The 14193-nt window shown below is 38.5% G+C and overlaps 1 protein-coding gene across 1 annotated transcript; it reads right to left on the bottom strand.

Moving 5' to 3' along the window:
• Window positions 1-576: 576 nt before the first annotated feature.
• Window positions 577-13139, bottom strand: LOC108729049 (uncharacterized). Its single transcript, XM_018457965.1, has 5 exons — window positions 12695-13139; window positions 7346-7587; window positions 1849-1989; window positions 1390-1527; window positions 577-786 (listed from the first exon to the last, which is right to left on the bottom strand). The coding sequence occupies exons 1-5, from the start codon at window positions 13014-13016 to the stop codon at window positions 577-579; spliced, it is 1053 nt and encodes a 350-aa protein (XP_018313467.1). The 5' UTR covers window positions 13017-13139.
• Window positions 13140-14193: the final 1054 nt, after the last annotated feature.

Genomic DNA, 14193 nt, shown 5'->3' on the forward strand with positions numbered 1-14193 from the left:
TGATATGTAATAGTTATTTCTCGAGAGTTATTTTACGTTCAATGTTAAACGATTGAGCCATCGAACTTACATAAAGAGAGATAATCCTACTTTCTTTCTCATATATGTATAAAATCAAATATTCACGCGCATTTGTAGGGCATCTTCGCACGAAATCATAATTTGTGTGAATATGCATGATTATATGTATGTGGCCGTGAACTGCAATGGCGAAAGCCAGTGGACCAATAACGACGCAGTTTTTTTTCTTTGTTTCCTTTTTTTTCTCCATTCTATCTTGTTCTGTACGAAGTACCATTAAAAAGTGTCGAAGAAAATGGTAAATTGAGGTGTCGGGAGTATTGATAGCACTTCTATTTCAAAGTTTATCATAGAAGCTTAATGTGGATACTGTGATGCGGTATATTAGTCGGTTCGACAATATTCTCATCGTCGATACCAACAAATAACCCGATCCTTGTTGCAGAGACACATTTCGTTAAAATTGTGCTCTTTAAATGATAATCAGAAAATAATCGGAAAATCCTTTTATCTCTTTTATCCTCTTCCCTATACCTCCTCAGGAAAATGGAGCCATCAGTGACTATAGCGTAGGCGTAGATGTGAAAATACTTGTATCACGTACTCGAGACCATTCATGTATTCGCGAAAAATCATCCAATCACGCAGATCACGGGACGTCATGTCTGTCATCGTTCGGAAATCAGATGTCATAACATCTCGAGTGACGTCTGGCCGTCGCGTTACACTACGTTCTTCTATAGCAACTTGGATTTCACACAGAACCTGAGAAAAGAGAAGCATCAGGACATTAAAAATGCTTGTAATTAGAAAATATATTATGATAAAAGTCTTTAATAAAAAATGACGGCATTAAAGCATTTTGCAGTCTTTAACATTTATGTAAAGTTATTCTAATTTTATATATAAATTACTAATTTAAAATTAATTGTCACAAAAGTATCGAGATAAACGTTGTTAATTTTCAATAGACGATGACTGATTTCTGCAATCTTTCAAAATCTGTGTTTTCGAAATCGACGCACATAAAAAAAAACTAAAAAACGCAAAAAACTCTAATAGGAACTTAAGCGCGTCCAAAGCTATTCGCTGGAATGGTCAATAAAATGGTAGTTAGCGACGATCTTTAACGTCTCAACCTTTACATAAAATGATCGTAAAACTTGGCGAAACGTCTTTTATCGTACTTGCAGCAACAGAAGGCAGAATAATTCAGGCCAATTGTGCCGATGTTATTGTGAAAGTCGCGCACAGCAGTTCTTTTTTTTATACCGCACGCCAAGAAAGAGTTACGAATCGAATACTCATGGCTCAACATAATTATTTAGGAAGGTAACGGATTTAAGATAATCTCGAAACTGAACTTACCGCTCGAAGTTTCCACTCGGCTTCTGTGAATTTCTGATGATACTTAGGCTGATAATCCTTTTGATCCAAAACTACCTGCTCTAAGCCCACCGCATATTTCTGCATATATTCATACGCATCGACGAGAGACGTATTAATCTGAAAATATATAAATCCGAACGTACTGTTAATCATCCATTTATAGGTATGTGTAATTATTCATGCACATGTACGTGTCGTGAAAAAATATATACTATACGTATTTTAAAGAGAAAAGGCATAAGTTAAAAATGTGTGTATGTACAACAGGTTAGTCAGTAAGTAACTTTAATTTTACCTTTAACAATCAAGGTTGCAAAAATTAAGATACTTATTGACTCACGTACATATATATATTTCCAATAAATTATTGTATTGTAATAGATTGTAAACAGTAACTACGCAGACAGATAAAACGACATAAACTAATTGATAACGTACATCTAATTTGTTAAGATGCTCCTTATCCAGTTCCTCTCCCAGTTCTTTGGGTATTTCAGATCGTGTAGGCAGCCAAGCGTAGTGATATTTCCTCCACAAATTGTGGACGCTGGCGAAGTCCGTCTTGAAAGTTTGTCTGATCTGTAAAATCATAGAAGAAAAACATGAGTACGATTAGATACATCGTTTCTTTCAAAAAAGGAGCCGCAACATCGAAGAAAGATACGCGGGACTATCAAGTTTCTTCATCGTCGTCTTCTTAGCGCGTGCAATCTCGCGGAAATTTGAGAAAAATTATTCCGCGTGGGTGTCGCGTTATTGCTACATCGTTCTGCATATCTCTCATATTCGTTGCGTACGGGAATAGATTAAAGTATATATAAAACGATACGTGACATGCATGTGCAAAAGCATGTCGCTATCATTTTATTAAAGGATATAATCATGCTTATTAAATAATAAATAGCGAATTTTTTAATTAATAATATTTTTTGTAACCATGTTTTTTTGATACGATATTGTATACACTTTTTGTTGAAAAATGTTTTTTAAAAAATATTAGTACAATTTAGCAAGAGCGCAATGCATACACAGCCGTTTGGCGCTTCTATATCTTGACAGCAGTGTATCTCACTGTCACTTTATATTGTCACTTCGCGAAAGAATCACAGACTAGTGCACCGCGTTGCTCTTATTGTATTTCCAGGTATCCGCCAATTATGCCACTATTGCCAGCGTAAGTACCGACTCGCTCGCGTTAATTTTTCGCAATAGTGCAGCGAAGCGACGCCACTGGATGTCAGCGAGTTTAGTCACCGATTATACGCCGTGCAACACCTCGTATACGATCAGTCTCCCGATATCCCTCGTTCCTGGTACGATGAAAACGCAGTCGGCCGTGCGAACTGCCGCGTGAGTAACGCATGACAGTTCGTGCCGGCTCTCTATGCGGGAGAGCGCGTGCCACAAGTGGCCATGGCACGCTGACTTTTCGGGAATACCGAGATGGGTCAGCTAACAAAAGCCAGCTTAGTCCTTTACCCAGAAATTACTTGGAAACTCGGGCGCCAGCCGAGACACACTAATTGTCCCATCAGGGATCGCTTACATCGGACGAGTCATTATGAATCATCCGTTGAGCCGGAAAGTGCGAGAAATAGAGAGCGAGGGAAACGTGCTACATGAGCTTGCATAACATATTGGAAGTTACTTTTCGTATCATAATTTGATGTCAATTGTTCCATTGCACTTGACATCAGATTCTAAGGAACTGACAAACCATTACCCTACTGTTACTCTGTAAAATTAGGATTTATCATATATTGCATAATAATTATATGATTTTTATAGCATCTTGTATTTATGTTTCACGATACACTAATATTTCAGTCCGATAAACCTTCGAGGCTGTGGTATAGGTCATCGGCCTCTTATTATGACAAACAATTGCGATATTGTTTGAAGACTCAAACAACTGTCTTACAAAAGAATTTCCGTGTTAACATTTTACGTTGACACATATTATCCAGAATTCCATACATGTTATCCTATGTGCGGAAAGATGATTTGGTCTCATTGATCTCATATCTTGAATTCCAGTGTAGATAATGCATTGTACGCACTATTATCTCAAGTAGGAATGAAAGTGTATCATCGTACGACACTCTTACTACTCTCGTATGACCTGCGAATGAGATAATACCTTTGATCGCAAACAACATTCCTGAGAACCACGCTGCTAAGAACCACATATTGTATAGCTTGATAAATCATATATCCTCGAAGATTTCTCTCTAATGCATATATGACGCCGTGAAAAAATAAGAATGAATTTGCGTGCAAGCTAATGAACGAAAATATCGGCATGGCCAAGTGGAAAGTAAGCATACATGACGACAAATGGATTTTAAAGGCACGACAGCGGCGGAAATTCGTGGCTAGCTAGGGTAGCCCATAGAAAGGCGGCATCGCGGTAGTCATTCATTAAATTCATTCCCTCGTTATGGCATGTTCGATCTCGTGTACCTGTGGGCACTCGAGCGCCGATCAGTGATCGGCCCTTCTCACGCCCCGATCGTTACGAAAGCGTCCAAGAGGATACAAAGATAACTTTTAAACCCGTACTTTGTATCGAAAAATATTAAATACTCACGGTGATCGGCCATCAATTGCGTCATCGACTATTATTGCTAATAATAACGATATCTACCACAAAGTTTCCTAGGTGTGTAGGTATACGTAATGAGGAATCTGATGGGTAATTAAATGGAATTTTACGGTAATTTTATGTAAGCAGTCCTCTAATAAATACATTAGCGAGACCTACGCGTCTACCTACGAATAGAGTTGAACCTGCGTCCGTCTTTCCTCCTTTCAGGTGCCGAAAAGAACTCGTTTTTATCGTTGCGTTTTATGATGTGTTGGTTACATTCATGTGATGGCTCTCAATCCGCTTAGGAATCGATACTTCAGCAATCTTTGTTTTAATGCGATATGGAAAATGATGCTGGAAATCACGAAGTTCCAAAATGATCGCCGTGATCTTTGAACTGCTTGAATATTCTCCATACATTTTCGCCGCGAGATATATAAATACGAAGAGAGATTGCAAGAGTAAGGAACGAACATGGGAAAGGTGGTAAAGCGAAACAAAAAGGGTAGAATGAAAGGAATTGTTGCTAACAACCACTGGCGGCGGACAAATCTGTGGCGCGGGTCTTTTGTGCCTCGTAAAAGTCTCCTCGGCCACACTGGAGCACGAATAATCGTAAAACCGGGCTGGAAGCTGGCAGGAAGTAGGCTGGCAAGAATAGGTATGGTCTCCGCGCGGCGCTGCCGAGGACCCGTCAAAATCAATTAGCTTTTCAATCTTTCTTCTAGCGCGGCATCACTACTGCACCGCTTATTAGAAGTTATAAAATTTTTGTATGATAGCTTTGAGAATCGATCGAATAGTTCGCGATCGACACACCCTATAAATAAATCTCTTGAGTCGATAATTTCTAACGTTGTTGATAAATTCTAATTGCAAGCACTATATTGATTGAGCAGTTTCTTAAATTTCTGCTGATATAGAAACATTATGTTAAGTTAATTCTGATCTTTTATGATAACGCGTTCATGCGATCCATTTTTATAAGTAGACTTCATAAGATATATTGAACAATCACGATCGCGTTCGAAAAATATATCATTGCGCAAAGGAACGACGAGAGTGGACATTAGAATACAGCAGTATACCATGATAGGAGATATGTGTCGTATGTATCGAGGCGAGTACATGCACTGGCAGGTTGTATATCCGGTCTGGGCTTTAGTATGCAGGCGGTGTGCCAGTGTGGCGTACAGGTACCCATCCGCGGTGGAGAGGGGGCAGCTTCCGATTCTGATTTATTGGAATCCTTCGCTTCCGATATTTTATCCGATTCCTTCACGTACTGGCGTCTGCACACGCGCGAAAACATAGACTATCTATCGCTATTTGTGAATTGCGAATTGCAGACGAATAAATTCGATTTATAAATTATTCAGACGGTATAAAGATGATGAATCGCTGTACGTCATAAAAAAAAACAATAAAAATTTAAAGAATGGACGAACATTAGAAAGCTGCAACAGATAGATCAAGTTGACGATTGTACTCTAAAGATTTTCAATTATCCCGGAAACTTCTTGGAAGAATAGTTTTGTCAGTTGCAAAAGATCGCGAAGTTCGCCGCGAATTTCCTTCGCGTTCGCGCCACGCACACAAAAGATACATGGCCGTGAGACTTCCGCCGTTCTCAGTATCCTTGGCTAATCTACTCCTTTCTCTCCCTGCCGGTAGACGGCCTACGTTGAACCGATAACGAGTGTCGGACGGTGAAGACACTGGACCATCAGACAGTGTGTCGCCGCAAGTTGATATCAGTGGAGGAAGGCGCCCCTGGAGCTCATAGCCTCGCCGCGAGCACAGAGCCGAACGGCGAGGAAAGAAACTTGATTCTTCTCTGTCATCATGTTCAACTATGACTTCACTCCTTTTCCATGCCATCTTTTATATGTCGCAAGTGCCGAGGTATTTACACGTGCGCAATTTATTGTCTTTCTTGTCAAGGGTAGAAGCGAGCTACGGCCGGTATGATATCGGATTATGCGCTGACTTAAAAAACATCGGTATCCGGTATCGCTGCGCGATGATGTAACGGGAACGCTTTTTAACCGCCTTCAGCCGGAGCCCTAGGGCTAAACGGACCCTATAATGCGAAGAGGCAGAAATACCCTTTCTCGATGCACGCGACGAATGCTAATTTACTCGGTCATATACTCGCTTCGCCTAGGTAAACACCGTTTGCGAGAGTGGAGAACGGTCTTTGTCTGATCTTAACTGATGTTGTTCAGAGAGCGATCAATCGTGAATGTTTATTTCTGGATACCATTATTTGGCGAAACGCATTCGTTTAGGAATTAATCACTGACGCTTTCTCATGTCTGGTATTTTAGAAGTCTAAATCTTTTTATATTAGAAGTTTACATCTTTTGAAAAATCTGAATTTTTTTAATTGAATGTAATTGAAAAGAATAAAGTCAACAAGTGTTTTAAGCGGATTACGCATAAAAATATCAGACAATCTTTCTTGAAAAACAAATGAAATTTAGAATGCAAAACATCATCTCTGTTTCTGCGGTTTTCGAGTCGATCTCTTTTTTGGATTGCTCCTAAAGAGAAACCTTGAGAAACCGCTCGGGTCTGGTGCGTGATTTATTGTCCTTGGTCAGAGATAATAAGGTACGATTGGTTGAGAAGATTCTTTCGAAACAAAAATTTCTCGCTCTCGTATGTATCTATCTGCCTTATAAAATCGATTATCTATTTCCAGAATTCAAGACACAGTCGCAACTTTAAGATGCATAATAGTTGAATAGATAATTTAGAATAAAAAATAAATAATTATCCAACTGTTAAGTAAAATATAATATAAATAAAAACTTTTCAATTTAATATGTAAATTTAGAAAATTTGATACAAATTTATTATAATTTGAAAAGGGAACTGATGTACTGAAATCAAAGTCACATCTTCATTTTGCAAATTTAAAGCAAACTATAATGTTCATTATTATACATATTACACTTTTACAATAAGCAAAAATAAAATTCTTAATGAGACGTTTACAATTAATATAAAGACGCGAAACGATTTATAAGATTGGAATCTTCTTCAAAGATCTATGATCGTAACTCATGGAAGTGCGATCGAACGTTTGGATGACCGGAAATACTACCATAACCTCCTTCCGCTTGAAGTTCCCTCACTCTACCCGATCTCCTCCAAGAGGTCATATATAAGTAATTATTAAAGAATCGATAATCATAATTTTTCAATAAAATATCGTATCAATTTTTTGTATCAACGTGAATTGCAATGTAATACGCACGGAAAAAAGACGCAGCCAAAACTCTCGAAGAAGACGACAATGTATGACAAAGAGAGAAACATATGTATTCTATTACTTACAAATTCATCTCTAAATAGTTGTGCATGCTTTAATGCCGTTCTCGCTTGGAGTACTATTTGGTTGAGGAGATCATGGTCCTCCAACTGAGCAATGTCCGGATTGGAGCCGTTTGTTCGTAATTTGGTAGAGACGCCACAAGGATTCACCCATTTCATATCATCCGTTTTCTTCGGGGAATTCATTATTGGAGCACTTCGCACTGATAGCGTCGCTAGTATAATCACCAACGCACAGCCTAACCCTAGAAACAAAAATAGTCACTTTAGATTTCTTGCTTTAATGATCCATATTATATACATTACAATTAAATTATCGATCACAGTATGAAATTCGTTTTTATTCTATACTATTAAAGTGCCACTCCAATAAGTAGCTAATTAAATATTAAAATACTTCAGTTTCTTATTTTTAGATGATGGCATAGTAAGTGTTTTCATCGAATAATCAGAACGATTCACATATTTTCCCTTTTTATTTTTTAATAGTTTTTATTTTCTAATGACATTAGTCTCGCCATTCAGTACATTGTATTATATATATAAGTAAGTTCTATAAAGATTGCGGAAACAGTTACATTAATATGGCTCCATCGAAGATCCGTAGCAGCGAGCAAGTGCTACGGAATTGGACCCTTTCCGCAATGAAGATTAACTTGTGTAGGGGCATCATTAACGGAATTGTCAGAATCTTAAAAAAGGAAAAATCGAAGATATTGCTCAATGATCTGGTGGTAATCACGATTTGACGTGAGAGCCGCGAGATGCCTGCGTGAAATTATCATTGAGCTTCCGGCTCATTGGCCCTCTGTTTCCACCCTCGGGGACTCACTCGTCGATAGTAAGCGCCTAAATGGTAGATTCCGATCGGGACCGTCTTATGATCATCCGGCAGTTTCAAGATCACCGCACGTCGAATTACGTCCCCGCGAATTCGTCGTCGCATTATTACGCGAGTTACGACCCTTGATGAGGGGCCTCGGATCACGTGCAGCGGTACGACGACAAACCATCGACAGTTGCGTACACATTTGAAGGATGTATAACGACGGGAGGCCACCGCATACGTGTTGTCCGTTTAATCCATATGTTCCCCCTCCCCTTTCTTCCTTCATTATTATTTTGAAGGTTTCAAAAACCGAGCGATGTATACATCAAATGGACACTACTAAGTACAATGTTGATTTAAATTTGAAGTTAAGTCGGATTTCATAAGATATACAGCATTCTACATTCAATATTGTAAATTTTATCAATTGCTTATGCATACATTATTTCGGAACTTCTTTCTCTTCTCTGAAATCAACTGTTATCTATTAATAAGAAAATTACGAAATAAAAAATTGTTTTCTTTTATTGATTGACTTTATCATTATTATTTGATAATATTTATCGTGTTTTGAACATTTATAAGGTCAATTATCAGTAGTGTTTTGCAATCAGTAACGATTCTGTCTTAGAATATCGAAGAGTTAAAGTTTCACATAACTTCAGCTCTTTGATTTATATTGTTAGTTCATCGGGAGGAACAGGCGTGCGACCGAAAACCGGAGGTGTGTCGTACCATCCACAGGCGCTAACGAATTTAATTTTAATGTGCATGAACGCATGATGCAGCCGACGGACGCGCCGTACAAACGAAGGGAGACAGAAATGCAGACGGAAAAAGAGCGAGATGTAGAGAAAACGAGGAGTGGGACGGGGCATAGGGAGACGCCTCGAACACTTAACGCATATTAATGAGCGGCTCTTAAGTGCGTTCTGCGTTGCGATGAGAGAGCAATTTGCCGTAGGGAAGTTTGCGCCCCAAAGTGACAACGCAAAATCGTGTCGGTCAACGGTGCCGTAATTTTTAACGTGAATATGCTTATACGATGCGTTACTAGTTTACAGAATCAATCGCAAAGACGTGATCAGCGTTCAATATGTGTTGGAATTTACATTTTAATGTAGATAAGTCACACAACCATCTATATGGTTTTGCTGAAATATCGAAAAACTTAGTTAGATACAAATAATTTTCAAATCAAAACTGATTGCTAGAATGTTACTTTTGCAGAATCGTTATCAACGCTTAAGTGTTTTACATAATTATTTTAATGATCCAACAAAACTATTTTTAGATCTGTATATCTGCAGTTAAATTTTTAGATATTTCGATAGAACCGTCCTTTCCGTGTACGATAAGTACATGGAGTAAGAAATAAACGGGAAACAAAATCACGTGAATTTTTTCGTGTATATGATATTATTGTTGCAATGACGTTTATTATAAAAACATGTTATATCGATTCCCTTTTTTTCGTAACTAAGTTTCGTAATATACCATATCAATAAAAGCATATTTTTACACTTTATTTTCAACGTGAAAAGAAACGAAGAAGAAATTTCGAAGGGCGACAATCCTGGCGGAAAGCGTCCAATTAATGTTCGCTAATGATGTTAGGAGAGACACGTGTACTTGCAATGTATTTTTCGCCCATATACGAAAAAGACTGTATCTCGAGAAACAGTCGTTCGATTGCAAGTATTTTTATCGCTCCGTAAAGCTCGCAGTAATCCACGTAAATAATCTCGGCTATTTACGAACGTATCTCCTTACTTGTCGTTTGAAGACATCATTTACTTTCTCTTATTTCTTTAATTATCCGTCTTCTTTTTTTCTCTTAGGCATTTAATTGCTATGCGATTAGAGTTCCACGATCGGTCAAATTTGTCAACGGAGAAAGGGATACGATGATACAGGTATACTTTCAAACGAGTTCTTATTCTCGAGCAGAAAGAAATTTAAAAGCCGGCTGCGATCTTGCCGCTCAAAGCTTACTCTCGCATTTACCTAATCCAGGAACTACGCGTCAGGATTTTAATTTTTTCGTAGAAATGCAAAATTGTCGATATGCCGTATGGCGGAAAACTATTGTTTTCAAATTATTTCTGGCAAACATTATTTTTTTTATGTATTAGTCAATCTATTATGTAACCAATATTCCCTTAATCTACACAGTTCTCTAAACAGAAAACGAATTAAATATATCAAGTGAATATCCTCTTTGCCACAATTACTACTATCAGTAAGAAAAGTTCATCTCTGTGAAATATTCGGCAGATGATGGGCTTTGATGCCATTTTACCTTTCTTTATACTTTCCCCAGTGCCGTCAACATATCGTCGATACTGCGAGGGCCTACCTCAACGACGACTCTCAACGACGGCGTTCCATCGAAATTCCTAAGAACCCGCGGCCGCGTTGAAAAAAGTATGGCGCGCAAAGCCGGTGAACACCGGTGCAAAGCGCATCTCTGCTGTCGGCCAACAAGAAAGATAGTGAAAAATGCGGTAATGACGCACTGTCCTCGCATTGCTTGCGACAATTATACCCCATTACGCCCGACCCGCTACTCCCTTTTCTTCCGTTCGTGTCTACGGACCGAAGCACGTTGCGGTAGGTCGCAACCCGTGGCGCGCATATATGTTCGACAATTTATTATAAATTATATATTATTCTGTCACATACACACAATTCCTCATCGTCGTAAAAGAATATAGCGAATACATTAAGTTCCCACTATCGTAAATATGAAGTTATATCAATGTACCGATTTGTTCTGAGAAGTTTCGTTTTATTTAAGAATAAAAGCGACGAAACGCCGTATATTACGTCATTTAAAAATACAAAAATACATATATGGCATCTAGTCGAGATTCCTGAAGGACGAACCTATAGGTTTATCTTTTCACAGTTCGTAGAACCTAAGGATTTAAGCCACCTGTAGGACCCTCGCTGTTCAACAGGTGGGCGGACGGAGGCAAATATACCGCACGTCCTGGCACGTGCCATGTTTTGAATTCATTCCGGGAAATCCAGATCTTCTATTATACACTCTTCTCGATTTTACTGAGAATTTGGAAGAAAAGCTGATAAGACAGTAAACGAAAATGCGTATAGACTTAAGATTCGCAAACTTGTAAATGAAGAATCGATAAGGAGGACCGTTACAAGGCGGATGACTAATACTTCATCGGCATGCTCGAAAATGACGTCAAAGTCGCAAAAGAGAATGACATGAGCGACAGTGAACTAAATAAAAAAAAAGTGTAACGTCACGCTTATTACATCTTTTACCTTATCAACGCGTCAAAAGAAAATACTTTGTTATTATATATTTCTAAAAAAAAATTCATTTTAAAACATTTTATTTAAAATTAATTTTTAAAAAATAATTTAATTTAATTTTTGCGATATATTTTTTGTACAGTGATATTTACAAGTCAGAAGTATTATTTATAACAGGTTATGCAATAGATTTTAATATTATAAAAAAATAGTGAATAATATTTGTATTGTAAAAACGCAAAGAATTGCATAATGTTATATAAGAAACTTATAATTTTTTCATGAATTAATATAAAAAATTCGAAATTTTCATTGACACTTGAAGAAAATAAAACCACTTATACTTATAGATCGATAAGTATACTTAAACTCGTGTATTCTAATGGTACTTATCAGCGAGACGAGCATCGTTCAATGAAGGTTCCGAGACACACGCGGGTTTTACCATCAGGTCATGATCCGCTTCGAGTGCAAATTTACGAGTCATACTCAAGTTTATCGATATTAGTAATAGGACTCGAGTTCTACTTTTACATACGAATCGGTATTTCTCATTTCGAATTATGACTAACGTACGGAAATTCATAGAAAATTTGGCTGAATCCTAGAGGTACAATATATATTCGGTAGATAATACTCGCGAAGCCAATCTATATATTTCCTTGTCGATGTTACGAAAGATAATAATTAGGAGTAAGGGATATAAACAACTGGCTTGATGCAAATGAAGCAAATCCTGATATGATTTCTAAATCAATTCGGAGAAAGCCTTGCAACCGGAAAGAGGATGCAACTTTTATATTGACAACGACCACGCTGCAAAGATAGAACAGTACAATGCAACAACCGAAATATTATTAAAATTACGTAATGCGTTTTGCTGTATTCACAATCTCGAATCAATCGACGTAGCATACTCTGTATCAGAATACAATAAAGATATTTCTTTCGTGTGACAGTCAACGTTGCACCTGCTACAACTCATTTTATATTACATTTTTTAATGTTTTTAATTATAAAAAAGAAGTAATTTACTATACATAATCCGCAATTATATAATTGATAATTTCCGGGTTAAAAATCTTAATTAATTTATTTTCTATGTAATTGTAATAAACGATTTTTTAATATTTACAATATTGACGTTCATTCGTACATTTACAATTACCATTGCTAGCATCTAGTGCTTGCTGTATCATCTATAATTGTGTATATATGTGATGGTAACTTTGACTTACTTAGAAATCTGAGTACGCTGAAGGATGCATTAGAATGTTGTGTTCTTCGGTCGTGATAAAATGTTGGCATGAGGTGCGAATCACTCTTTTTCTCTCGTTTAAGCGTTTTCGCGGTTATCGCTTTAGTGCAATGACGTCTCGCGACGATGTCCTGATATTTGGTTTGTTCCAACGATGAGACCGCCGACTTTGATATCAGCGCGTTGACTTGCATAACAGGACTCGTCTGGTCATGGACCCGGTGGGACGTAGTCCTCTGATCGCGGGTGAGTATGATCTCCATTGGCATCAATTGATTTTCTATCGCGTTCTTCACAATCATCGTGATCGCATAACACTATCTATCACGCGAACACTCGCGAACGCACAGCCTCAAGGCAAGAGTAATGCCGGTATATCCTTCGCGAGTCTCCTCGCGTCAGCGATCGGTACGTATGTATGTAAGTAATAGATACACGTGCGTTATATACATCTACATATGTATATAGACATGGATACCGCGGACGGTGCGCGTGTGCTCCAACGTTCAGTCGCACGATACGCCACCGATTCTGATCACCTGAAGGGTTGTCACAATCGAAAAACAGTCTGCACAGATTCACAATCCGTTTGGCACTGGTCCCAGCACACGCGATGCACTGATTCTTATATGAGGGGGCAGAGGGGTTATGGGATCCTGAGAGAGAAAGAGGGGAGGGGGGTAGGTGCTTGATAAGGTGGCGGGGATACTTAAGAAGAAGAAAAAGAATCAAAGGGATATATTGTTAAGGGTAGTCCTTATACGTTTTCTTCTATTTTTTTAAGATTCTTTTTTGATTGTCCTTCACAATTACTTCCTCGCTTTCGATCGTCTGTTTCCTTCCTGTATCAATTTCCACGCCTTCACAGGGCTGTATTTCACTTTCTAATTGGAAAGGTAAGTTTGCTTTCAAAAGATGCTGGTCACTAACTGATTTGTCATATCCAAGATACGAAGTAAGATAGGACACGGTCAATCCAACGAATAGGCAGGACAAGAAGGCGGGCGAAACAAATTGTTGGTTATAATATGAGTGAACTTGTCTAAGGGGAGACGGTAGTGATAGTCTATCCGTTTGCCTTAGACGTACGTAGATCGCTTCTCGCAGTCTTTATCTATTGTATTTTCTTTTATTCCTTTCCCTCCTTCTTTTTCTCTTTCTTCTTTTCTCCCTCTTCCTTCCTGTTCGAACTCAGTTCTTTCACTCTTTCTATCACCTCGTGCGCCCCCGGTGTATGACTGTCAGTGTATGGTACTGGCCACTCCGCCGACCAGTGCCTATATACGATTGTAAAGTCACCGTAGCACGTGGCCCACACCCCGCTTTCGGCCAATCCTCCCACCATTCCCGCCCTCCCTTGATCACCCGCGCCACCTCTTCCGTCATCCCTTCTCCTGCACGTTGCGCGGCTTTTACCCCCCACCATTAAGATCTGTGGTTCAGGACTCGCGACCAACTCATTCATAACTCCCCGCGACC

Source organism: Mycetomoellerius zeteki, unplaced genomic scaffold (genome assembly GCF_001594055.1).
Source record: "Mycetomoellerius zeteki isolate Tzet28-1 unplaced genomic scaffold, Tzet1.0 scaffold70, whole genome shotgun sequence".
In the NCBI taxonomy this organism is placed as follows: domain Eukaryota; kingdom Metazoa; phylum Arthropoda; class Insecta; order Hymenoptera; family Formicidae; genus Mycetomoellerius; species Mycetomoellerius zeteki.